Source organism: Ahaetulla prasina, chromosome 7 (assembly GCF_028640845.1).
Source record: "Ahaetulla prasina isolate Xishuangbanna chromosome 7, ASM2864084v1, whole genome shotgun sequence".
NCBI classification, from domain to species: domain Eukaryota; kingdom Metazoa; phylum Chordata; class Lepidosauria; order Squamata; family Colubridae; genus Ahaetulla; species Ahaetulla prasina.
Window position 1 is genome coordinate 3,779,190 of NC_080545.1, and position 25,976 is coordinate 3,805,165.

The 25,976-nt window shown below is 42.9% G+C and overlaps 2 protein-coding genes across 6 annotated transcripts in view; both read left to right on the forward strand.

Annotated features, from left to right (window-relative positions):
- Window positions 1-6,789, forward strand: part of STK38L (serine/threonine kinase 38 like) — a 43,983-nt gene extending 37,194 nt beyond the window's left edge. For 2 of the 3 annotated variants that reach the window (XM_058191149.1, XM_058191148.1), the window contains 2 exons: window positions 1,492-1,583; window positions 2,714-6,789. In XM_058191149.1, the coding sequence (XP_058047132.1) occupies window positions 1,492-1,583; window positions 2,714-2,841 (220 nt within the window). In that variant the 3' untranslated portion in view covers window positions 2,842-6,789. The remainder of the gene's footprint in view (window positions 1-1,491; window positions 1,584-2,713) is intronic. The other variant, XM_058191147.1, reaches the window with a different exon arrangement.
- A 2,988-nt stretch (window positions 6,790-9,777) lies between these two features.
- BMAL2 (basic helix-loop-helix ARNT like 2) overlaps window positions 9,778-25,976 on the forward strand; it is a 35,198-nt gene continuing 18,999 nt past the window's right edge. The window contains exons 1-9 of one of the 3 annotated variants that reach the window (XM_058191369.1): window positions 9,778-10,398; window positions 15,216-15,348; window positions 17,173-17,211; window positions 18,267-18,305; window positions 18,622-18,779; window positions 19,982-20,061; window positions 22,333-22,425; window positions 24,026-24,143; window positions 24,951-25,088. In XM_058191369.1, coding sequence (XP_058047352.1) covers window positions 9,807-10,398; window positions 15,216-15,348; window positions 17,173-17,211; window positions 18,267-18,305; window positions 18,622-18,779; window positions 19,982-20,061; window positions 22,333-22,425; window positions 24,026-24,143; window positions 24,951-25,088 — 1,390 coding nt within the window. In that variant the 5' untranslated portion in view covers window positions 9,778-9,806. The remainder of the gene's footprint in view (window positions 10,399-15,215; window positions 15,349-17,172; window positions 17,212-18,266; window positions 18,306-18,621; window positions 18,780-19,981; window positions 20,062-22,332; window positions 22,426-24,025; window positions 24,144-24,950; window positions 25,089-25,976) is intronic. The other 2 variants (XM_058191372.1, XM_058191370.1) reach the window with 2 other exon arrangements.

Below are 25,976 nucleotides of genomic sequence, written 5' to 3' on the forward strand. Positions count from 1 at the left end.
CGGAAGGATGGAAGCAGTAGTGAGTTCCACTTACGTTCGCTACCGGTTCGGAGCTGTGACCGTGCGTGCGCGCGTGCTCGTTTTGCTCGCGCACAGCGCTTCTGCACATGCGCAGAACCTTCTGGGCATCTGCAGAGTGTCCGGGATGATATCTGGGTGGGTGGGCGAGCCTCCCGCTGCGGCCACTACTGGTTTGCCCAAACCGAGGGGCGAACCGGTAGAAACCCACCACTGGATGGAAGGCTGAGTCAACCTTGAGCCTGATGAGATTGAAACTGCTGGCAGTGGGCAGAGTTATCTTGCAATACTGCATTGTAACCACTGTGTACTATGGGATGGAGGGAGGAAGGAAGAATAGAATAGAATAGAATTTTATTGGCCAAGTGTGATTGGACACACAAGGAATTTGTCTTGGTGCATATGCTCTCAGTATACATAAAAGAAAAGATACCTTCATCAAGGTACAACATTTACAACACAATTGATGGTCAATATATCAATATAAATCGTAAGGATTGCCAGCAACAAAGTTACAGTCATACAGTCATAAGTGGAAAGAGATTGGTGATGGGAACGATGAGAAGATTAATAGTAGTGCAGATTCAGTTTGACAGTGTTGATGGAATTATTTGTTTAGCAGAGTGATGGCCTTCGGGAAAAAACTGTTCTTGTGTCTAGTTGTTCTGGTGTGCAGTGCTCTATAGCATCGTTTTGAGGGTAGGAGTTGAAACAATTTATGTCTAGGATGCGAGGGATCTGTAAATATTTTCACGGCCCTCTTCTTGATTCGTGCAGTATACAGGTCCTCAATGGAAGGCAGGTTGGTAGCAATTATTTTTTCTGCAGTTCTAATTATCCTCTGAAGTCTGTGTCTTTCTTGTTGGGTTGCAGAACCGAAGGAAGGAAGGAAGGAATGGAGGGAGGGAGGGAGGGAGGGCACATATACCATTTCATAGTGCTTTACAGCCTTCTCTGAGCGGTTTACAGAGTCAGCTTTTTACCCACCTGAGTCAAGCTTGAGCCAATCAGGATCGAACTGCTGACAGTCGGCAGAGTTAGCTTGCAATACCGCATTCTAACCACAGCATCATCCCAGCTAGATGACACATAGATAGCAATAGCTATCTCTATACAGCCCTCTCTAAGCGGTTTACAGAGTCAGCATATTCACCCCCAACAATCTGGGTCCTCATTTTACCGACCTTGGAAGGACAGAAGGCTGAGTCAACCTTGAGCCGGTCAGGATTGAGCTCCTGGCAGTGGGCAGAGTTAGCCTGCAATGCTGAATTCTAACCAATGTGTACCAAGGGAGGGAGGGACGTACTCATTCTATGTGTTTATGGCTATGTTTTGCTTATTTATATCCATTTATCTGTGCCAATTTTCATGTGTGTATCTCTACTGATACTTGTTCCTTGTACTTGTTGACAAACAATTAATTAATTAAACAATAAATAAATAAAATTCCGTGACTTTTGCATTTTGTTTTAGAGAAAGGCCAGCGGCGATCACTATAGAAATCAAAAGTATAGATGACACCTCGAATTTTGACGAGTTCCCTGAATCTGATATTTTACAACCAGGTGAGCGTGATACTCATGGATGCAACAATACCTTATTGTTGGGAGGAGAGGGGGAGAGAGGAGAGGGAAGAAGAAAAAACCACAGGGAAGAATGAAAGAGAAAAGAAGAGGGGAGGGGAAGGGAAGGGAGAGAGGAGAGAGAGGAAAGAGAAAAGAATAAAAGATAAAAAAGGGGAGGGGAGAGAGGAGCGGGGAGAAAGGAGAGAGAAAAGGGAAGAATGAAAGAGAAAAGAAGAGGGGAGGAGAAGTGAGAGGAGGGGAGGAGAAAGAAGAGAGGAGGGAGGAGGAGAAAAGAACAAAAGAGAAGAACAAAAAATAAAAGGGGAGAAGAGGAGAGGGGGAGAGGAAAGAGGAAAGAAAGGAGGAGAAAGAAAAGAATGAAAGAGGAAAGAAGAGGGGAGGGGATGAGAGGGGAGGGGAAGGGAGAAATGAGAGAGAAAAGAATAAAAAAAAGAAAAGGGGAAGGGAGGAGAGGAGAGGAGAGGGGAGAGAGGAGGGAGAAAAGAACGAAAGAAAAGAATGAAAGAGAAAAGAAGAGGGGAGGTGAAGTGAGGGGAGGGGAGGGGATAAGAGGGGAGGAGAATGGAGGGAAGAGGAGAAACCACAGTTTAATTGAATCACCAAGAAGAACATTCCGAACAACACTGACAGAGCAAGCCACAGTATATAAAATGAGAGCAAATCCTACTCCCTTCTAGCCCTGATGACGTTACCTTGTTGGGTCATGAAATGTCTGCAAGAAAACAACCAAACTCAGAAAGCACCAAGAACCCACATAGTCCTCCTCTTCCTTCTTTTCCTCCTCTTCCTCCTCCTCCTCCTTTTCCTCCTCTCCTCCTCCTCCTCCTCCTTTTCCTCCTCTCCTCCTCTTCCTCCTCTTCCTTGTCCTCCTCCTTTTCCTGCTCTTCTTCCTTCTCCTCCTCCTCTCCACAAGCCGCAAGTCCTTCTAGCACTGATGACATTACCTACTTTGGGTCATGAAACATCTGCAGTACGAACAACCAAGACCAGAGAAGACCCACGGTTTAATAACAAATGTGTAGTTCGAGACCCCCTCCTTCCTACTTTACACTTGCACTGGCCTTTCACCTCTCCGTTCTCCTCACAATCACAATCTTTTTGCGTTCTAGTGCCGAATACCACCGAACCGGATTTCAAGTCCAAAGACTGGGTTTTCCTGAATTACACCTACAAGAGATTCGAAGGGCTGACTCAGCGGGGCTCCATCCCTTCTTACATGAAGGCTGGGAAGTTGTGAGAGACGCAGCGGGCCAGGAAGCGTAAGAACTCAGGTACCCCGCCCATCTCCACTCGATCTCCACCCTCTTCCGACATTCCCGCAGACCGGCACCTGCGGACTCATCCCAACCCCTCCCAAAATTAAGGAATTCTACCGGATTAGAATTTTCTGAGACTACTACGGACAATTAGTTGGCAGTGCCAGCTGGCGGCTTCTATCAATAGTGAATTATTTTTGTTAAACTTTATTACAACTGAGGTACTGGAAATTGAAAGAAAGAAAGAAAAAGAAAGAGAGAGAAAAGAAGAAGAAGAAGAAGCAACCGACGTTCTTCCTTTTATCTGCACTGCCGAAATGTACGTTATAAGGAGTCAATTCCGCCTCTTGGGTCACTTGGTTTACGGTTGGAAGTACGTGTCGGTTCGCCCAGGTGTTCAAAAGATGGTGTGTGTGTGTAAGAGGCAACCTTGTCCTCAACAAAGGTATTTTACCTGGGCAGGTTTTTAAGGTAGAAAGGACAGGTAATCCTCGACTTACAAAAGTTGGTTTCGAAGCTGCAACTGCGCTGAAAAAAGTGACTTACAGCCAGGGGTGGGTTCAAAAATGTTAGCAACAGGTTCTCTGCCCAGTTGCTGGGTAGGTGTAGCCATGGTGGGCATGGCCTACTTAGCCTCCTGTGGTGCGGCGGGGGGATGTTTTCGTCCTCCCCAACCTCCGGAGGGTTTTCTCGAGCCTCCGGGAGGGCGAAAACAGCCTCCCCTGTGCTCCGGAGGGCCTCCCACTTCTGGGAGGCCCAGCCACATGTACCTGGCATCCAAAACAGGCCGCGTGGAGACTCCTGGGAGGGGTGGGGTGGGTGGGGCCAGCCAGTCCTCACAACTACCGGTTCGGCGAAGCAGCTGTAAGATTAGCCTCCGGTTCGCCTGAACCGGTCTGAACCAGCTGAATCCCACCCCTGCTTATGGTCTTTTTTCCCCCACGCTTACGTTCGTTCCAGCCTCCCAGGGATCGAAATTCAGCCGTTTGCCAACTGACTCATATTTGTGATCCCCTTTTGCAACCTTCCAAACGAGCAAAAAGTCAACGGGGAAAGCCGGATTCGCTTAACAACCGTGTGACTTGCTTAACGCCTGCGGCGATTCGCTTAACAACCGTGGCTAGAAAGGTCGCAAAAGGGTCGACAAGCGAACCAAAGTGTCGCTTAACCACAGAGGGTTTGGGGCCCCGTTTGCGGTCGTACGTCGAGGACTACCTGTATGAAAAACACAAAGAACGGGGAAGCCACGTTCAATAACTTGGTTTCTTACGGAGGAAGGACGGTGAATGTAAGAAGCCGCGGTAAAGTTATTTAAACTAGCTATTTTTAAATAGGTTTTTTTTGGCCACACTCGCTGGCTTTCTGCTCTCGCTCAGGGCTCCTTAATCTTTAACACTAAAGAGAAGTGACTCCTTGAGATTGTAATTCGTAGTCAAACTGGTTTGGAATTGGATTCAACCCTAAGCTGCACCTTTCGAAAGGGAGATGCCACTTTTATCAAATACAAGCGAGTGGCAGCTTTCATCTCAAATTGCCGGAAAACATCTTAAAGCAAACAAAAAAAAATTAATAATACATTTGACTCAGCCGTCAGCTCATCTCTTTTTTTTGCTAGTTTCACTTCCTTCTGAATTTAACGTCGCTACGATGCTTCGTGCCATTTTGTTCTCCTCTCGAGTACCAAAGATCCTGAAATTGCTTGACCGATTCCGTTTTGTTTTTCTTTTCTTTCTCCTGAATGACAAAGGATAAAGAAAAAACTTTTCTTTTTTTTTTTTTAAACGAGGGGTGCTGAACAAAACAAAACAAAAAAGATAAAAACCGTTCCTTTCCATTTTTATTTTCAAACTTGTCGAGTTCTCCTGAATGAAAATGCTGCCAGTTGCTGGGTTTAGGAAAGCGATTTATTTTTCACGAGGGGGTTAAAGAAGTTAACAGAATATAACAAGAGCCGGAAGGGACCTTGGAGGTCTTCTAGTCCAACCCCCTGCTCAATCAGGAGACCCTATGTCGTGTCCCACTCCTCCGCTGACGGCCGGGTCAGGGAAATCCGAATCAAGCGTGCCTCCGCAGCTCTGCCAAAGTCCTAGCAAAGTCCTCAGGGCAGGCAGGAGACCAGAAAGTGACTTCAGCAAGATATGTTTAGACTTTGCCTGACTCAGAGAATGCCAGAAAGCAGGTCCTTTATATAGGCCATGGGGTGTGGCTCCATGACTCAGCACTTATCCAGGCCTGCCCCTCCCTTCCTTCTGTTGCCTCCGCCTATCAAGTCTTCTGACGCGAGGGTCACTCCAGTCTGCAGCTGTTGGCAATTGACCTCCCTCAGGCTCACATGCTGTGGAGGAGGGTCTAGTTGCTCCGTTTGCCTGGGCATGGAGCCAGAGCTGGGGGCTGGAGATACTTCCTCCTCTTCAGCCTGTCTGGGCATGGAGCCAGGGCTGGGGCCGGGAGGCATACTAGGACATTCCTCCGTGTTCGGAAGCAGATAAGAAGGCCCCGGCTGTGGTGAGATCGGACGAGACACAAAACCCTATACCGTTTGAGACAAAACCATGACTTTCCAATTTTTATTTTTTGACCTTGTCGAGTTCTCCTGAATTATAAATCCTGCCAATTGCTGAGTTTAGGGAAGCGAGGGTGGGTCGAATGCTGTATTTGATAGATTTATTTTTCTACGGGGAGTTTGAGTTAAAGAGGATAACAGAATAACAGAGGGACCTTGGCAGTCTTCTAGTTCAACCCCCTGCTCAAGCAGGAGATCCTATATCAGTGATGGCAAATCAGGGATGGCGTGCCAGGAGGGGGCAGCGGGGGTGTGTGTGTGCGCATGTGCCCACACCCATAATTTTATGCGCCCCGCCTCCTAGGCTCTGGAGGCTGGGGACAGCAAAAAAGGTCACTTCCTGTCCAACTGGAAGTTGAGAAATGAGCCGTTTCTGGCCTCCAGAGGGCCTCTGTGGGGGGGAAGGCCGTTTTCGCCCTCCCCAGACTCATAGAGAGGCTCTCGAGCCAGGTGAGAGAGAAAAACAGGCCTTCCCCACCACTACCCAGGCCCTCCGGAGGCAGGAAACAACCTGTTTCCCTACTTCTAGCAGGCCCAGAAGGCCCGAAAATCAGCGGGCCGGCACACGCATGCGCACCGGAGCTGAGCCCGCGTGCGCACTGATATGGCTAAGGGTGCCACCTGTGGCATGCATGCCACAGATTCGCCATCACAGTCCTATATCATTTCAGGCTCCCCAGTCTCTTCTTCAAAGCCTCCAGTAATGAAGTACCCAGACCTTCTGGTGGCAAACTGTTCCACTGGTTAATTTTCCTGACTGTCAGGAAGTTTCTCCTTAATTTCAGGTTGCTTCTCTCCTTGATTAGTTTGCTGGGATTATTTGGGGTGGGGGTGGGGATTTACAAGATGAGGCTTCCCAACATTAATGGGGGGCATCTACAGAAGCTTCCTGCAAGCCCCACCCCTTCTCGTCATGTTGAGTGACATTATGACACATACAGAAATGGGGCGGGATTTATGGGATAACATTAATTGTGTTATTCCGTTCCTCTGCAGACACTATTGGTCCAAAGCTCGTTAAAAGCTTTCCAAGTCTGAGTTTTATATTTACATTTTTGACTGCAGGTTTTGTTTTCCCCTTTTTAACCACGTATCCAGCAGTTCCTGGGGCATTAATCGGTTCTTCAAGATTATTCTCATTTTCTTTTCGAACACTGCAAGCAGGTTGTTTTCAGGTTGATTTCATTTCAAACGTTCGGGATTTGAATGGCCACTGTACCTTTCCCCTTTTTTAAAAAAAAATAAAAAAAATAAAATCAAATAAATTCCGTAGTTGTGGTTTGCAAAAAAAAAAAAAAAAAGTTACAATAGAAGGCATTATAAATATTTATATAAGGCTTTTTACAGCATATGAAATAAAGATGGCACCTTTTTTAAAATACAAAGCGGCCTTTTCGTCCAATATGTTAAAAGCATGAAAAGTCATAATAAAGGAGAATCTTTGTAGCTCAGGGTTGACACGAGGCGTCCTGAATGCTCTCTGAGCTTGGTTGTTTTCTTGAAGACGTTTCATGACCCAACTAGGTAACATTATCAGTGCTAGTAAAGAGGTGCTGGCTGGAGAATTCTGGGAGTTGAAGTCTACAAGTCTTAAAGCTGCCAAGTTTGAAGACCTCTGTCTTAGAGATTTCTTGGACTGTTTATTGTTGTCTTTTTGGCAATTTCTTGGTTGTGGTATTGTTGACTTGATTATTGGTCTGATGCCAGCACCCAAATCAGCATAGATTAACTCCAAAATTAACATCAAACCAACTATCAAGTCAACAATACCGCAATCAAATAACTGCCAAAAAAGCCAACAATAAACAGAATATAAATTGACAGAATATAAACAGCAAGCCACCAGAATGTAAAACTGGCAGGAAATTCCCCTTCCTTTCTAGTATTGATGATGTTACCTAGTTGGGTCATGAAATGCCTGCAAGAAAAAAACCAAGCTCAAAGATCACCAAGGACCCCACAGTTGTCGTCCTCCTCCTCCTCCTCCTCCTCCTCCTCCTCCTCCTCCTCCTCCTCTTCCTCCTCCTCCTTCTCCTCCTCCTCCTCCTCCTCCTCCTCCTCCTCCTCTCAAACCCCCTTCCTTCTAGCATTGATGATGTTACCTAGTTGGGTCATGAAACATCTGCAAGAAAAACACCAAGCTCAGAGACCACCAATTGCCCCTCACAAAAAGTCGTCTTTCGTACAACTCTTCTAGGTTCTTCAAACCTTGCACTCTTAAAAAATAGTGCTAGATTGATACTTGAGCTGTGGTGGCGCAGTTGTTAGAGTGCAGTACTACAGGCTAGTTCTGCTGATCACCGGCTGCCGGAAGTTTGGCAGATCGAATCACAGCAGGCTCAAGGTTGACTCAGCCTTCCATCCTTCCGAGGTGGGTAAAATGAGGACCCAGATTGTTGGGGGCAAGAGACTGACTCTGTAAACCGCTTAGAGAGGGCTGTAAAGCACTGTGAAGCTGTATATAAGACTGAGTGCTGTTGCTATTGCTATTTTAAGCTTTCACATTTCTCAACCTTAACAACTCTTAAGAGGTGTGGACTTCAATTCCCAGAATTCTCCCGCCATTTGGTGAATGTGGCCCAACCCTAGACTGGGTAGGAAAAACATTGTCTGATTTATATCCGTTTATTTAAAGAAACCACTCTGGAAGAAGAAAAAAACAGAGACAGAATGGTTAGGATATTAAATTACAGGCTCAAGAACAATCAAATGCTTAAAAACCACACTCAAAAATTCTCCGTATTGAATATTCTTTACGATCGCAACGTAATGATGTAGGAACACGACGCAAGACGAAGTTCTTAATGCAAAGTATTTAAAAGAATTCTCATCTCCCAAAAGTCAAAAAGAAATAAGCAGAGTGTTTTATACAAGTTAGGGGATAAAATGCTGATTACTGGAGCCTTTGGGTGCAACAAGGAGGAAGATTATATCCAGGTTCAAAAACTACTCTCAGCAAGCCCAGGCTAGTTCCGTAGGTATTTTATTACCAAACCTGTTTTTTTTTTTTCTCGCTGGCCAAGATTCATTTATTTCAATAAAAGAGGAGAGAATAAAAGAAGTGATAAAAACCCCGAAACAGTTGAAGCTGGAGGTGGTCTGTTCACTGGGCAGCTTTATTTATTTTTTTAAAATTGTCTTCACAGTTGGCGTTTCATGAAAGGCTGTGTTTTAGTCATCGCGCACCGCTGAAGACTGACTTTCAACATTGCGGCTTTGAAAAATAAAGGGTATTGTGTAGAGATATACCCTCTTTCCCCGAAAATAGGACCCAACTGGAAAATAAGCCCTAGCATGATTTTTCAGGATGCTTGTAATATAAGCCCTACCTTCAAAATAAGCCCCAGTTAAGACTGTCAGCGAGATGGATGCATTTAGTACTGTATTTCCCCCAAAATAAGACTTGACCAAAAAATAAGTTCTAATGCGTCTTTTGGAGCAAAAATTAATATAAGGAAAAGAAAGGAAGCAAATGGGGAAAGAATAGAATAGAATAGAATAGAATAGAATTTTTTATTGGCCAAGTGTGATTGGACACACAAGGAATTTGTCTCGGTGCATATGCTCTCAGTGTACATAAAAGAAAAGATACGTTCATCAAGGTACAACATTTACAACACAAATGATGGTCAATACATCAATATAAATCATAAGGATTACCAGCAACAAAGTTACAGTCATACAGTCATAAGTGGAAGGAGATGGGTGATGGGAACGATGAGAAGATTAATAGTAGTGCAGATTCAGTAAATAGTCTGACAGTGTTGAGGGAATTATTTGTTTAGCAGAGTGATGGCCTTCGGGAAAAAACTGTTCTTGTGTCTAGTTGTTCTGGTGTGCAGTGCTCTATAGCGTCGTTTTGAGGGTAGGAGTTGAAACAGTTTATGTCCAGGATGTGAGGGATCTGCAAATATTTTCACGGCCCTCTTCTTGATTCGTGCAGTATACAGGTCCTCAATGGAAGGCAGGTTGGTAGCAATTATTTTTTCTGCAGTTCTAATTATCCTCTGAAGTCTGTGTTTTTCTTGTTGGGTTGCAGAACCGAACCAGACAGTTATAGAGGTGCAAATGACAGACAGAAGGAAGAGGAAAAGAAGGAAATGGGTAAAGAAGGAAAGGAAAGGAAAAAGGGAAGGGAAGGAAAAAAGAGGAAAGGAAAGGAAGTAAATGGGGAAAGAAGGAAAGGAAAGAAATGGGGAAGGGAAGGGAAGAGGAAAAGAAGTAAATGGGCAAAGAATTAAAGGGAAGGAAAAAGGGAAGGGAAGGAAAAGAAAGTGGGAAGGAAGGAAAGGAAGGAAGGAAAAAGAGGAAAGGAAAGGAAGTAAATGGGGAAAGAAGGAAAGGAAAGAAATGGGGAAGGGAAGGGAAGAGGAAAAGAAGTAAATGGGCAAAGAATTAAAGGGAAGGAAAAAGGGAAGGGAAGGAAAAGAAAGTGGGAAGGAAAGGAAAGGGGGAGGGGAGAGAAGAGAAGAGAAGAGAAGGGCGGTGGGAAGAAGCGGCAAGGAAGCCCACCCACCCACTCCACCCCCGGGAGCTCGCCTAGGAAACGCGGAGGGCCAACGCCCGGCGGGAGGAAGGGGCGGTGGGATCCAGGCAGGCTCTCCAGCAGCGCATCTGGGCAGCAAAGCGCAGGTCGGACAGCGCAGGGCAGAGCCGCCTTGGGGGGGAAAGGAGGGTCCCTGCCTGTGCACCCCCCCTCCCCCCCCATCCCCATCCAAGGCGAGCAGGGCGCAGCGCAGCAGCGGCGGCGGCGCTGGCACGGCGGCAGCCTCCGGGGCAGGTGCTGGGCGCGCCGAGCCCTGGTGGCCGCTGCAGCCGGAGGAGAAGGAGGAGGAGGAGGAGGAGGAGGAAGGGGAGCGGGAGCCTCCCGCCTGCCTGACCCCGTCCATGCCTCGGGGACCCCCGAGCGCTGGGGAGCCGCGGCCATGGCGGAGGCGGCCGGCGAGGGCTCAGGTGAGAGCGCGGGGAGCGCCAGGTGAGAGCCTCCGGGCCAGGGGGAGGGGGGAGGGGGGAGGGGGGGATCAGGTGGCTGGAGTCCCCCCACCTCCCTCAAATCTTCGGGTCCATGGAAGCCCCCTCGCCGGTGGGGAAGGGAAGGGGAGAGCCAAGGAGCGGGCAGCAGGAGGAGAGCTTCCAGGAATTTCCTCGCGCTTGGAGCGCCTCGCCTCCTCCCGGGATCTCTCGCTCTCGCTCTCTCTTTCTTTCTATCTGTCTCTCTCTTTCTCTGTCTCTTTCTCTCTGTCTCTCTCTCCCTCTCTCCCTCTTTCTCTCTTCTGCCTCTCCCTCTCTCTCCCGCTTTGTGTGTCTCTCTGTCTCTCTGTGTATGTCTCTCTCTCCTTCTCTCCCTCTTTCTCTCTGTCTGTCTCTCCTTCTCTCTGTCTGATTCTCTCTGTCTCTTTCTCTGTCTGTCTGACTGTGTCTCTTTTTCTTTCTCTCTCTGTTTCTGTCTCTCTCCCCCTCTCCCTCTCTGTCTGTCTGTCTCTGTCTTTCTCTCCCTCTCTGTCTCTTTCTCTCTGTCTCTGTCTCTCTCTGTCTTTCCCTCTCTCTCCCTCTCCCTCCCTCTGTGTGTGTGTACCTGTGTGTGTAAGAAAGAGAGAGAAAGAAAGACACACACACACACACACACACACACACACATTTATATAAGTATATGTATATGTATATGTATTTATTTATATCTCTGTGGCTCCCAGCCCTTCCCTTCCTCTTTTGCCCTTCCTTCCTTCCTTCCTTCCTTCCTTCCTTCCTTCCTTCCTTCCTTCCTTCCTTCCTTCCTTCAAAAAGAGCTAAAACAATGTTAAAAGAATAAATAAAAAGAGCTAAAAAAAAATAAAGGATCTCCCACCTCTCCTTTTCATTTGGGAGCCCACCCCCAGAATAAAGAAGTTGTTAAGTGCAAGAAAAGTCATTGGCGGTAAGTCTTGAATGGAATTGGATGGATTTTTAAATACATCCCAAGCTTCAGAATGATCCAAGGAGATGAGTTGAGTTGGAGCTCATTATCAAGGAGCTCCAGGAGGAAGTAGGGGAGGAAGAGGAAGGAGGAGGAGGAGGGGGGGGAGGAGGAGGAGGAGGAGGAGGAGAGGAAGGAGGAGGATCCAAATATGCATGAATTGAAGAGAAACAGTTGGAAAAAATAACAAAATATCACAATTTGCAAATTGAAGTCGAGCGACTGTGGAGGAAGAAACCAATGGCTGCATCCATAGTAATGGGAGCCAAGGAGATGAAGAAAGGAAGGAGAAAAAAGAGTAGGAGAGAAGGTTAGAAAGGGGGGAAGAAGTGAGGAGCGGGGGATGGCAAGGGGAAGTAGAAAAGAGGAAGGAGAGGAGGAAAGAAGAAAGTAGAAAAGGAAGAAAGGAGGGAAGGGAAAGAGAGAAGGAAAAGGATTGTTGTAAAACAAGTGAGAAGGATTGGTAGAAGATCAGCCCCGAGTATGTATGTATATGTATATTCATACATCTACGTGTATATGTGTGTGTGTGTGTGTGTGTGTGTGTGTGTGTGTGTGTGTGTGTTTTCGTAGGTTTCACGGGTATAGGTATTTAGGTCTTGGCATATTCGGGTCTTTTCCCGTGTAAGGTTGAGAATATCTTGGTGACATTTCGACGAGGTCTCACTCATCATCTTCAGGCTGGTGCTTTCGGCTTCGTGTTTGTGCGAGCAAAGCATGGTCGGAGCTGCCGTCTCTCTCTCTCTCTCTCTCTCTCTCTCCATATATATATACATATATATTTGTTTTCTGAGGTTTTCGCGGGTGTTTGTATGTAAGTCTTTGGTTATTCGGGTTTTCTCCCGTGTAAAATTGGAAGTGTCTTGGCGACGTTTCGTAATTAATATGAAATTATAAAGAGTATACATATGATTAACAATGGATAAGATACTGTATATTTATAATATGTCTATGTGAAATAAAATTAAAAAAAATTAAAAAAAAATAGTAATGGGAGCCCTTGGAACAACAGCCAAAAGGTTGCCTAGAGACATGGAAATTTTGAACTTATCAGACCTGAATATTCTGAATTTATGGGGGAAAAATTCATCTTACTCAGAACTGCCTATATACTCAGACGTTACCTTAAAACTCTTATTTAGGTCCTTGGTTAGGACTTCGTTTTGTTGAAGAATTTTACCAGTCCCAGACTGTGAATTGAATTGAAGATGTAATATAATAATAATAATAATAATAATAATAATAATAATAATAATAATAATAATAATAATAATAATAATAATAATAATAATAACAACAACAACAACAACAACAACAACAACATTATTTAATAATAATCATAAATAATATAGCATGTAACAGTGATTCCCATTGTCATCGGGACACTTGGTACCATGTCCAAGAATTTTATAAGATACATCAACAAATTGCCGCTTCTTGCAAAAACACCAGCGGAACTGCAAAAAACTGCTACTCGGAACATCGTACATCTTAAGAAGGTCCTTGGTTGATACCTAGGACGCTGGCAGCAACCCGTATCAACCATTAGCACCAGTCAATGGTATTTGTGATGTATTTTTGAATGTTTAGTTGACTGAGTTTCATGTTTGGAGAATAAAAGTTTATTATAATAATAATATCAATCTAAATCATTTTAGATGGTTCAGTGTCTGTCAAACCTTGGGATCCTGTTTTGACAAAGAGCAAAGATTTTTACTCTTGCAGTCCAGAAAGCTGCAAATTGGCCACCAAAATTTCAATTCTTGGGGAAAATGTCATTTTACCCGGTCTTCAAGAGAAGGAAGCTTCTGGTGAGCCAACAGGATGAGTAGGTCACCTCAATCTGATGCAAAAGCTTGGAGCCAATAATTTAATATTATACGATTCCTGGGATGTTACTTAACATGCTTTGTTTCAAACAGGAATCAAGACGAGACTGGACAGCCACTTCTCTGAAATGGTCTAGGGTCTCCTGCTTGAGCAGGGGTTGGACTAGATGACCTACAAGGTCCCTTCCAACTCTGCTGTTGTTTGTTGTTTGATGACCCCATAATCCCTTGCGGGGGTAGAGTCTGGAGCAACTGAAGGGAGATGAGTGTTTACTGGCCGGATGCCCTTCCTGTTGCCAGTGCAGAGTTTTTGCAGCAGATATATTCTCATTGCACCCAGAAAGTTGAAATATCTGCCTCTACCTAGGATCGAACTTCCCTTCCAACCTCTGTTATTCTGAATTAATTCTGTACTCTGTATTAATTCTGTATCCTGCACTTTCTAATCCTTTACCTGATTGGCTTTCTGGTTTAGAACTGGGAAATATTACATTTATTTGCACCATTGGAAAATGGAGAAGGTCTTTGGTTGGCCTTCTTGCATCATCGCAGTGGTGAAATCCAATTTTTTTTTTTTTACTCTCGGTTCGGTGGGTGTGGCTTGGTGGGCGTGGTGTGGCTTGGTGGGCGTGGCAGAGGAAGGATACTGCAAAATCCCCATTCCCTCCCCACTCCAGGGGAAGGATACTGCAAAATCCCCATTCCCTCCCCATTCCTGGGGGAAGGATACTGCAAAATCTCCATTTCCTCCCCACTCTGGGACCAGCCAGAGGTGGTATTTGCCAGTTCCCCGAACTACTCAAAATTTCCGCTGCCGGTTCGCCGAACTGCTCAAAATTTCCGCTACCGGTTTGCCAGAACCTGTCAGAACCTGCTGGATTTCACCCCTGCATCATCCTTTCATCTCTGTTCATAATCTCCCACAACTTTGCGAAGAATGGAGTAACTCCACTGCAGTTTCAGTTTACAAAAAGGCAGTTGAGGCCAATGCAGATAATTATTGTCTAATCAGCCTGTTGTGTATAATAAACAAAATTATATCTTTATCACCAGCTGACTGGATGAAAGAAGGAAGATTCTGGGCTGTAGAACAGGTTGGGCTGCCTTTAATGGAAGATGCCGCTTGATTTAATTTCTTGAGAGGGTTTTAATGCCAACGTTGTTAGTCTCTTAAGTCGTTGTCTTCTCCAGTCATGCTGCTTACCATTTATACATTTATACATATGATTCTAATATTGATTTATATACATAAAGAGAGGGGTGGGTTCTACTTACCTTTGCTACCAGTTCGCAGCGGGGGGGCGCACGCTTCTTGACTCTCCTGTAAACCATAAAGTTACAGCAATGACACTTCGAACATCATCCAACATCAACATCTGTCCCAAATCCTGGGGACTTGATAGAATCCAGTCTGAACATCTGGCTGTAAACCATAATACTACAATGACACCCATAAGCCATAATCTTCTGCCAACCTAGCAGTTTCGAAAGCACGTAAAAATGCAAGTAGAAAAAATAGGGACCACCTTTGGTGGGAAGGGAACAGCGTTCCGTGCGCCTTTGGCGTTGAGTCATGCCGGCCACATGACCATGGAGACGTCTTCGGACAGCGCTGGCTCTTCGGCTTTGAAACGGAGATGAGCACCGCCCCCTAGAGTCAACAACGACTAGCACGTATGTGCGAGGGAACCTTTACCTTTTTAAGCCATTAGACCACGGTGACACCCGTAAGCCATAATACCACGGTGACACCCGTAAGCCATAATACCACGGTGACACCTCTAATACCAACGTCAACATCTGTCCCAGATCCTTGGCACTTGATAGGATACAGCCAATGCCAACTCCAGCCTGAACATCTGGCTGACTGTGACGCACCACAATAAATACTGTAATAACAACGCAGAGATAATTTGGGAGTCTGTAATCTTTTCTCCCGCGTAGTTCAGCAAATTAATTCCAACAGCATCCCTTCCTCTTTCAGCTTGGATGCTATTTGTCTGTTTTCAGATAATCATCCCAGGGAAGCAAACCAGGCTGTTGTCTTGGCAGGCTCAAACACTATGTCTCCCGTGGCCCCTTCAATAAATTCATTTACGGCGGAATTTCCTAGAAAGCGAAAAGGGAGCGACTCCGATACGCAGTAAGTGTGAATATTTACTCTTTTTTGTCTTGTTTTGTTAAACGACACCCCGGATCGAGTTTTGCTTCGCATTGAACTGTGCCTGTTATTCCACACCCCAAGATGTTGGATTTGGAAGCGCGGCTGTTTTTATGGGATGGATATTAATTTTCCTTGAAGCAGCTGAATATCAGATGGCCCCGAGTGCTGATTTTTTATTATTTTTCTGTTATCTGCAAGGAATAAGAGATAAGGGGCCGGAATAGCTCAGGCTGTAAGGAGCCTGTTATTAGAACACAGTAGCCTGCAATTACTGCAGGTTCAAGCCCCACCAGGCCCGAGGTTGACTCAGCCTTCCATCCTTTATAAGGTAGGTAAAATGAGGACCCAGATTGTTGGGGGGGCAATAAGTTGACTTTGTAAATATACAAATAGAATGAGACTATTGCCTTATACACTGTAAGCCGCCCTGAGTCTTCGGAGAAGGGCGGGATATAAATGTAAAAATAAATAAATAAATTGGGATCTCGCGCTTTTTCATAGCCCCATTGTCAATTTCATTTTATTTTTTGAGTTTATGAAATAATGCACTCTCAGAAGGAAACGTGCTTTGCGTTACAGGTAGCCCTCGACGTACGGCCGCAGGCGGGCCCCAAATTTCTGTGGCTAGGCGAGACATTTGCTTTGCCCCGTTTTACGTCCTTTCTTGCCGTGGTTGTTAAGTGAATCACTGCAGTGGATAAGTTAGTAACACGGTACTTAAATGAATATGGGTCCCTCGTTGACTTTGCTGGTCAGAAGGTCGCAAAACGGGATCCCCCGACCCTGCAGCCAGAAGTGGAATTCAAGTTGGTTCAGACCGGTTCGGGCAAACCGGTAGCTCCGACGATCAGCTAGCCCCGCCTCCACCCTATCCTGTCCCTTATTTCCTGCTTTTTAGCTCATCTCAATTGCGCGGCACAACCGATTCCCCCCCCCCGCTGTTCTGCCTACCAACTTGGAAGGTAAGCGGCCGAGTTTCTAAATGCTCCATTTTCAGCGCGAAGTGCGTGCTCCCCAAACTGGTTGTTAAACAGCAGCATCCCACCACTGGCTGCAACCGTCGTAAAAGTGAGTCAGTTGCCAAACATCTGAATTTTGATCGTTTGATCGACCAAGGGGATGCTGCAACGGTCATTAAGTGTGAAAAACGGACCTCGGTTGCTTTTTCTAGTGCGGTTGTAACTTTGAACGATCACTAAATGAACCGTTGTAAGTCAGACCGCCTGCTGTTACCTTATGTCTCCCACTGACCCGTACGCTCACACAGAGAGGGCCTTCTCAGGGTGCCGTCCGCCAAACAATGTCGTTTGGCGACCCCCAGGGGTAGGGCCTTCTCTGTTGGAGCTCCTACGCTTTGGAACGAACTTCCCCCCGGTTTACGCCAAGTGCCTGATCTTCGGACTTTTCGCCGTGAGCTGAAAACGCACTTATTTATTCAAGCGGGACTGGCTTAAAAGTTTTATTAAATTTTTAATTGGGGCTATTTATGAATTTTAGGGTCTTAAATTGTTTTAAATTTTGGCCATTTTTGTAATATGCTTGGTTTTAGTTTTGTTTTAATGTGTATATTGTGGGTTTTTTACTATTTGGCTGTACACCGCCCTGAGTCCTTCGGGAGAAGGGCGGTATAAAAATCTAATAAAATAAATAAATAAATAAATAAATAAGCATCTTACCTTGTATTGTCTCTTCTCTAAGGAGTTCAGTCGGCTCTGCAAGATCCTTCATCTTCAAATCATACATTTATTTTCAGTTGTACTGATTTTTCGTTCTTCTGATGAATTTATATTCTCTTTTCCCTAGATATACCTGTGACACCGAGGGCGATGATCTCCACAGCAGGTACAATGTTTCATCAAAAATAAAAAAACATAAAAAAGAGAGTGAGATGAAATTTAACTTTTTGGCTGTGTTACGTACACAACATTAAGTAAAACTTATTAGCTGGAAACGCTCAGAACTTTACGAAAGGTGTTAAAATGGTTAGGCAGAATATTCCTTCACAGTTGGATCACAAATGACTATTTCTATTTTGGCTAGTAAAAAGTATTCAAAACTTCAGAACTCATGGGCATGTGCTCAAACAAACCAAGTTCAAAAGAACTTTCAGTGTACTTGATTCAGACAAACCCAAGTTAAATAGTGGTTAGTCGATTGGAAGAAGTAAGGATAATCCACCTGAGAAAAATATAGAAGTGGAACACTCCAAATTTTATTTTATGACCAGTTTTTTTAGAGTTACATTTGAAAAAGATTATCTAAAAGGACTGTGTGTACACACACAAACACACACACACAATTATGACTATAATTCCAGGCTTAATTACAGATGTAAATCAAGCGCTATCTCATGTTTTAGATGGTTGAAATTTCTCTGCTTTTCAATATTTGGGATACTCTCAAAATCTAATTAAAATTAAAATACTTTTCAGCTAGAAAATTCTGTTAATGATATCTTCATTTTTAACGATTATTTAAATATTTATTCACGCTAATTGATAACATCTTGTTCATATTTCATTGATATAAATAGAAAAAAACCCTTTTTATTCTAGTACTGTGGAAGATCTGGGGAAATTATATCTATCTATCTATCTATCTATCTATCTATCTATCTATCTATCTATCTATCTATCTATCTATCTATCTATCTATCTATCTATCTATCTATCTATCTATCTATCTATCTATCTATCTATCTATCTATCTATCTATCTATCTATCTATCTATCTATCTATCTATCTATATCTAATATCCATCCATCCATCTATCTATCTATCTATCTATCTATCTATGTATCTATCTGAATGTTTTTGTAATAAGCAGTATATTATTGTGGAATCTATCTCCGTGTTTATCCAGTTGCATTTCATTTAATTTTAATCCTTTTTCGTAGGAGTGAAGATGAAGAGCATGTGAAAATTAAGTATTTCAGGTAACTACAAATTAGACAATAATTTGTTTTCCAAAGGAAAATTAAAACTTAAAATTAATTTTAGGTATTGTGATACCCAAACAAGAGATATTTGCATACTTCCTTGCAAAATACGTTTAATGGCATAGAAACATTACTTTTTTTTTTAAATAGACACCAGCTTTGCAATTTTCTCCCCCAGAGTTTCATATTTAAGAATGACTTAAATATATATGAGCTTCGTTGTAGCAATTGGACAACAATATTTTAGTGATGTGGGGAGAGAGATAATTTTAATAGGAAATACATTTTGGGTCTTTTTTCCCCCCTCACTTAGGGAGGCCCACAGCCAAACGGAGAAAAAAAGGAGAGACAAAATGAATAACCTGATAGAAGAATTATCGACTATGATACCTCAGTGCAGTCCGGTGGCTCGCAAGCTGGATAAGCTCACCGTCTTAAGAATGGCTGTGCAGCATTTCAAGTCAATGAAAGGCGAGTACAAAATATTATTGAAAATTCCGAACGGTGATTCAAAAACTGTCCTTTTGAATCATCATCGTCTTTTTTTTTTTTTTAAAGACCCCATAATCCCTTGCGGGGTGGAGTCGGGGCAACTGAATGGAGCTGAGAGTTGACTGGCCGGATGCCCTTCCTGTCGCCAATGCAGAGTTTTTGTTCAGCAGATATATTCTCAGTGTGGCCAGATAGAGAAATACCTGCCTCTACCTAGGATCGAACTCACAGCCTCCTGATTGTGAGGCGGGAGCGCCACCTGTAGGCCACCCCAGCACTAAAAACTGTCTGCTTGAATCAGCTACTCTTACTTTTTTATTAAAAAAAAAAGTTCTAAAGTTGGTGTGATCATCAATCCAGTTGAGTAAATGGAAGCTAAAATCATTCTTCCCTCACTCTGCCGATATTGCGCCAAGAAGAATGGCTCAATGCTGCACTCAATGTTGCAGTGAGCGTTACTCAGTCTTTAATACTCCTGGCATCCTCTTAACTAATGAAGGAAATATGGCAGCAGCTTTCATCCTGCCCATCTGTTTTCTTCTTGGTTTCAGGTGTGAATTGCTGTAAAAATCACATGAGGGTTTTCCATAAAAGTGATTTAACTTCATTTTAAATTTATCCGCAGTCGTTTCAGGAAAAGTCATTTAGAATGCCACTTCTGAGTTCTAATAAGGGCTTGTGTCGTGTATTTGTTTTAGTTAATTAGAGTCCTTCCTTCCTTCCTCTCTCCCTCCCTCCCTTCTCCTCGCCTTCCTGCTTTCCCTTCCTTCCTTCCTTCCTTCCTTCCTTCCTTCCTTCCTTCCTTCCTTCCTTCCTTCCTTCCTTCCTTCCTTCCTTCCCTCCCTTCTACTCGCCTTCCTCCTTTTCTTCCTTCCTTCCTTCCTTCCCTCCCTCCAACCTCCCTACTCCTTCCTTGCTCCCTCCTTCCCTTCTTGCCTGCCTGCCTTCCTTCCCTCCCTCCCTCCCTCCTTTCCTCTGCCCCTCCGCCCCTCCCTCCTCCTTCCTTACTTCCTCCCTCCCTCCCATCTTTCTCCTCACCTGCCTGCCTCCGTCTCTTCCTTCTTCCTTTCCTCTCTCCCTTCCCTCTCATCCCTCTCTTCCTTCTCTTCCTTCTCCTTCCTTCCTTCTTTCCTTCCCTCCCTCCCTCTCTACCTAAATTTTCTCTCACAACTATTTTGCAGGTTCCCCCGGTCCTTACTCGGAAATTAGGTATAAGCCTTCGTTTTTGCAGGACGATGAACTTCAACACCTCATCCTTAAGGTAAATTAAAAGTGGAGAGAGGGATCTGCTATTTCTGCAAAGCAGCATCTGCCTTATACAACAGTGTTTACGCATGAATAGTCAAGATCCCAGTTTCAAAACTAGTCATAAACAGATGTGCAAATGTCCCTTTTTGAACTCAGGACAGACTCCTATGGCTTTAGAGACGGCTCTGTTCTGCGTCTGGAAATATTCTGAATATGAAAAGTATTACAAGCTTAAAAGAACACTTCAGCTGCAGGCAGAATAATGTTCGAATTCTCCCTTTTTAAAATAAAAAATAAAAAATTGGGACAAGCCTTTTTAAACTCCAGTCTGGATGTTTTCACATTTGAAATTTCTTGCTTTGTACTCCTCTTGGTCTAAAACTAGACTTAAAATAGATGTTGCGTCAAATTGGGACTTTAAAAGTTTTCAGATGAAGATGTAAGTCGAATGGAATTTAGTACAGGGGTCTCCAACCTTGGTCCCTTTAAGACTTGTGGACTTCAACTCCCAGAGTCCCTCAGCCAGCAGAGCTGGCTGAGGAACTCTGGGAGTTGAAGTCCACAAGTCTTAAAGGGGCCAAGGTTGGAGATCCCTGATTTAGTAAGCTGCTTGCTGGATTCAGTCACAAATTAGTTTTAGTTAAAATTCTAACACTATTTAGGGAATAAGTAAATGAGCGAGTGTAAGCCACAGATTAGCTTTAATTAAAATTTTAACGCTACTGTATTTAAGGTAAATAAATGAGCTAGGCTAAGTCAGAGATCAGTTTTAGTTAAAATTTGAATACCATTTAAGGAATAAATAAAAGAACGAGACTGTCACAGATTAAATTTAAGTTTTAACACTATTTAAGAAATAAATCAGCAGACTTAATATTAAATTAAGGAAACCAGGCAGCCGCAGTCTGTGCCATTTAAAGCACATAGGCGATCAGACTGATTATCTCCATGATACAAATTTCTCTCAAGGGCACATTGAAAACTTGAGAACTTGAGCTGTATTTAGCGAGCAAATAATTAAGAAGATTGGCTTGAATCAGGATTTATTTCGGTAACCGCACATCGCATCCCAGCACAACACGTAGAGATCGCGAGGCTTAAAATATAGAACTGAAAGTGAGGATAAATTCTATAAATAACATAGGGCTAATTCTAGAACTCTAATTTAGATTGTGGAAAGGAAATTGGGTACACGTGTATATCTTAAGTTTATATGTAAATAAAATAATCAGAATAATACATTATAGTGAGATATATATATATATATATATATATATATATATATATATATATATATATATATATATATATATATATATATATGATATATTGGAAATAGACGTATAAAAGATACATTAGGATAAGAAAAAGAAAAAATGTATAAATATTGATCACCGAAGCGAAACTGTTGAAAAGGAGAAAATGTTAATATTTCTTTTTTGTTTTGTTTTTTTAAAAATCTGTTTAATAAAAATTAAAGTGTTTATTAAATGTTGTATCATTAAGTGTTAAATTTGGACCCTATGACTATCATTAAGTGTTGTAAGTGTTGTACCTTGATGAAGGTATCTTTGCCTTTATGTACAATGAGAGCATAAGACAAATTCCTTGTGTGTCCAATTACACTTGGTCAATAAAAAATTCTATTCTATTCTATTCTATTCTATTCTATTCTATTCTATTCTATTCTATTCTATTCTATTCTATTCTATTCTATTCTATTCTATTAAAAATAGTTTTTATTGAGCTTTTTACCTTTAAAAACGGGAAAAAAACCAGGCACAAAAACGCAGTAAAAAACAAGACATACATATCAATACAATATTGTATTCTCGTATTCTCGTATTTTTGTTCAATTCTCTTATCAAATACATATATTTATATTTATTTACGTAGCCAATATTATGAGATGAACAATAATTAGTGACTTATAGTTCTGTATTTCAGCAATAGTCACTTAAGTTTCCCAATTCTTATTTTGATTTCTTTTTTCCATTTATACATTTTGTTCCATGCTCTATAATAGTCCGGCTCTTCTCTTTCCTTAATTTCCATTGTCATTTTATCCATTTCTGCACATTGTAAAAATTTTTCCAATCACTATTTCCTCCGATGGTGTGTTATTTTGTTTACATCCTGTGCAACGGTAATCCTTGCTGCCGTTAATATGTGTAATATTATATAAATACCAACATTTTCATGTCCCTTTCTTCTATCCTGATCTGACTTCAGAACTGCCTGCTTGTATCCATTACAGTTTTATATTGGTCTCCTTCATTTATAGGTTGCTGATGGTTTTCTATTCGTGGTTGGATGCGACAGAGGAAGAATCCTGTTTGTTTCGGAATCTGTTTCCAAGATACTTAATTATGACCCCGTAGGTATTATTATTATTATTTATTCGATTTTTATACCGCCCTTCTCCTGAAGGACTCAGGGCAGTGTACAGCCAAAATAAAACAAGCAATACAATATACAATTAAAACCCGGATTAAAAAACTTATTACACCATTGGCCTAAGACTTTAAAACATATAAAACTAAAAAACCCATTAAAATTCATAGGAAAAATTTAAAAACCCAATAAAAACCCAATAAAATTTAAGCCAGCCCCGCGCGAATAAATAGTATTTAAAATAGCCTAGTATTTAAAACTCTTCTATCAATAGCCATGAATTTGATGTAAAATGTCACATAGCCTGCTTGCTGGGGGCAGAAGAGCCAGCATCCAATGGTGCTATTTGACTCATGGGCCCTCGGTGCTCATGGTTATAGCATGGAAATAGCTGGTGGGCATTGATTGATATGAGGTTAGTGTAATAGAGCTTAGAAGAAATTAAGAGATGCGGTGGCTCAGTGGCTGAGACGCTGAGCTTGTCGATCGAAAGGTCGGCAGTTCAGCGGTTCGAATCCCTAGCGCTGCGTAACGGGGTGAGCTCCTGTTACTTGTCCCAGCTTCTGCCAACCTAGCAGTTCGAAAGCAGGTGAAAAATGCAAGTAGAAAAAAAGGGACCACCTTTGGTGGGAAGGTAACAGCGTTCCGTGCGCCTTTGGCGTTGAGTCATGCCGGCCACATGACCATGGAGACGTCTTTGGACAGCGCTGGCTCTTCGGCTTTGAAATGGAGATGAGCAGCGCCCCCTAGAGTCGGCAACGACTAGCACGCATGTATCTTTAGAGGAAAGGTTACTTTCACTTTAATTGAAACTATGGTACTGTCCTTCTATAAGGACTCATGGACCCATCTCATAAACCTGATAAAATATCTGGGAAACATTGATCTTTTTTTTTGTACAATTATCAGATCAGTCCGATGTACTTTTTTTGAAGGTAGATAAATTTTGCTATACTTAATTAGGCAGACTTTGACTGACAGGCCCATCAGCAGTCACCACCAATCGTTAAGTTGTCATTCTATTCTATTCTATTCTATTCTGTTCTGTTCTGTTCTGTTCTGTTCTATTCTATTCTATTCTATTCTATTCTATTCTATTCTATTCTATTCTATTCTATTCTATTCTATTCTATTCTATTCTATTCTATTCTACTCTACTCTACTCTACTCTACTCTAGTCCTTCTTCTCTTCTCTTCTCTTCTCTTCTCTTCTCTTCTCTTCTCTTCTCTTCTCTTCTCTTCTCTTCTCTTCTCTTCTCTTCTCTTCTCTTCTCTTCTCTTCTCTTCTCTTCTCTTCTCTTCCTTCAGTCCTCCTATTCAATTCTATTCTATTCTATTCTATTCTACCCTACCCTACCCTACCCAACCCTACTCAACCCAACCCAACCCATATTGGTTATAAAATTACTACTGCTATTAAAACAGGACCTAAAAAATCCAGATGTTTCTACTGAATTGAAAATATGATAACAGTGATGAAATTATTTAATCACTCAAACATTAGACTCCTGAGTTTTTTATTTGCTTCTTTGACAAGATGGTCGAGGCGGGGTCAGTAATCTTACCACGTTGTGTTCCATCAGGCACATCTGACTGGCCAAAGCCTTTTTGACTATCTTCACCCAAAGGATGTGGCCAAAATAAAAGAACAGCTGTCCTCTTCAGATGCTTCAGCCAGAGAAAAACTGATTGATACCAAAAGTAAGTATGGAATTAAAAATCACTTCATAAGTCAGGGCAATATTTTCCTCGCAGTGTGTATCAACCCAATCTCACGTGTATGAACGCTTCTGGATAGAAATGGATAAAAATAAAACACGTTGTACGTGTTTTTGAATACAGAAATGAATACTACTTATGCTCTGAATCAGGGGTTCTCCAAACGTGGCAACTTTTAAGACTTAGGGACTTCAACTCCCAGAATTCCTCAGCTACGCTGACTGAGGAATTCTGGGAGTTGAAGTCCACGAGCCTTAAATTTGCCATGTTTGGAGACCCCTGATCCAAACTGGCTGAGGAATTCTGGGAGTTGAAGTCCAGGAGTCTTAAAGTTGCCATGTTTGGAGACCCCTATTCTAAATTATGGGCCCATTTCTTACATTTAGTAGAAAAGGCCTGGCATACAGCTAGTCCTCAAATTAGGGCAACCCCCCACCCCTCCCAAAGCTTCTCTTGATCCATTTCTGACAACTGCCCCCCCCCCCCTGTGACATGACCACATTTTGGACGCCCAGCAACCGGCCTGCATTTAACTTAGACAATGACTGCAACAACTTGCCAAATTTGTAGCAACGATTTGCCAAAGCTGGGTAACAGCCCCTTCTTGTTAACTGGATTGTATGTGGACTGGATTTCTTTCTTTTTGGATTTGTTTATTTATTTATTTTAAAAATTGTGCTTGTCTTTTGTCGGTCTGGGACAGTTGGATTGGGTCATAGTGTTGCAAAGTAGTCATAGCTCTGTTACAAACGTATGTTTGTATATTCTGCTCCGACGCCACTTGAAAAGCTGGTTTTCACATGGATTTCCAAGCGGGATCCTCCTCTTTGCATTCGGGTGCTCGGCGTTCATTTTTTTGCCGCATCAAGTACACCAAAAATGCGGTCAAGGAAGAGAAGGAGTCCTCGTCCAACTCAAAAAAGAAAGGTACCGTTGAATATTTTTTTTAAAAAAACAGTTCTCTTTCAGACAAGTTTACTGGTAATCCAGATGAACAATGATGTGATTGAAGGTTCCGCTGTTGGTCGGAGTCCCCTGCTTTACAAAAGCTGTCTAAGCGGTTTATAATATCAGTCACTTGGCCCCAAGCAATCTGGGTCCTCATTTTACCGATCTTGGAAGGATAGAAGACTGAGTCAACCTTGAGTCAGTCAGGATCGAACTGCTGACAATAAAAAGTGAGTTAGTCTGCAATACGGCATTCTAACCACTATCCCACTACAGTTCTTCCTTCCTTCCTTCCTTCCTTCCTTCCTTCCTTCCTTCCTTCCTTCCTTCCTTCCTTCCTTCCTTCCTTCCTTCCTTCCTTCCTTTCTTCCTTCCTTCCATCCATCCCAATAGCACTTATACTTATATACTGCTTCACAATGATTTACAGGCCTCTCTAAGCAGTTTACAGAGTCAGCCTCTTGCCCCCAAACATCTGGGTCCTCATTTTACCAACCTCAGAAGGACAGAAGGCTGAGTCAATCTTGAGCTGATCAGGATCGAACTGGTAGCTGTGGACAGAATCAGTCTGCAATACTGCATTCTAACCACTGCGCCACCAGGAAGGAGAATGAGAAAGGGGATAAGAGAGGAAGGAAGGAAGGAAAGAAAAGGAGGGGAAAGGGAGGGCAGGAGAGGAGAGAGGAGAGGAGAGGAGAGGAGAGGAGAGGAGAGGAGAGGAGAGGAGAGGAGAGGAGAGGAGAGGAGGAAGGACAATAACAATACCATTTAGACTTATATACCGCTTCACAGTGCTTTACAGGCCTCTCTAAGCAGTTTACAGAGTCAGCCTCTTGCCCCCAAACATCTGGGTCCTCATTTTACCAA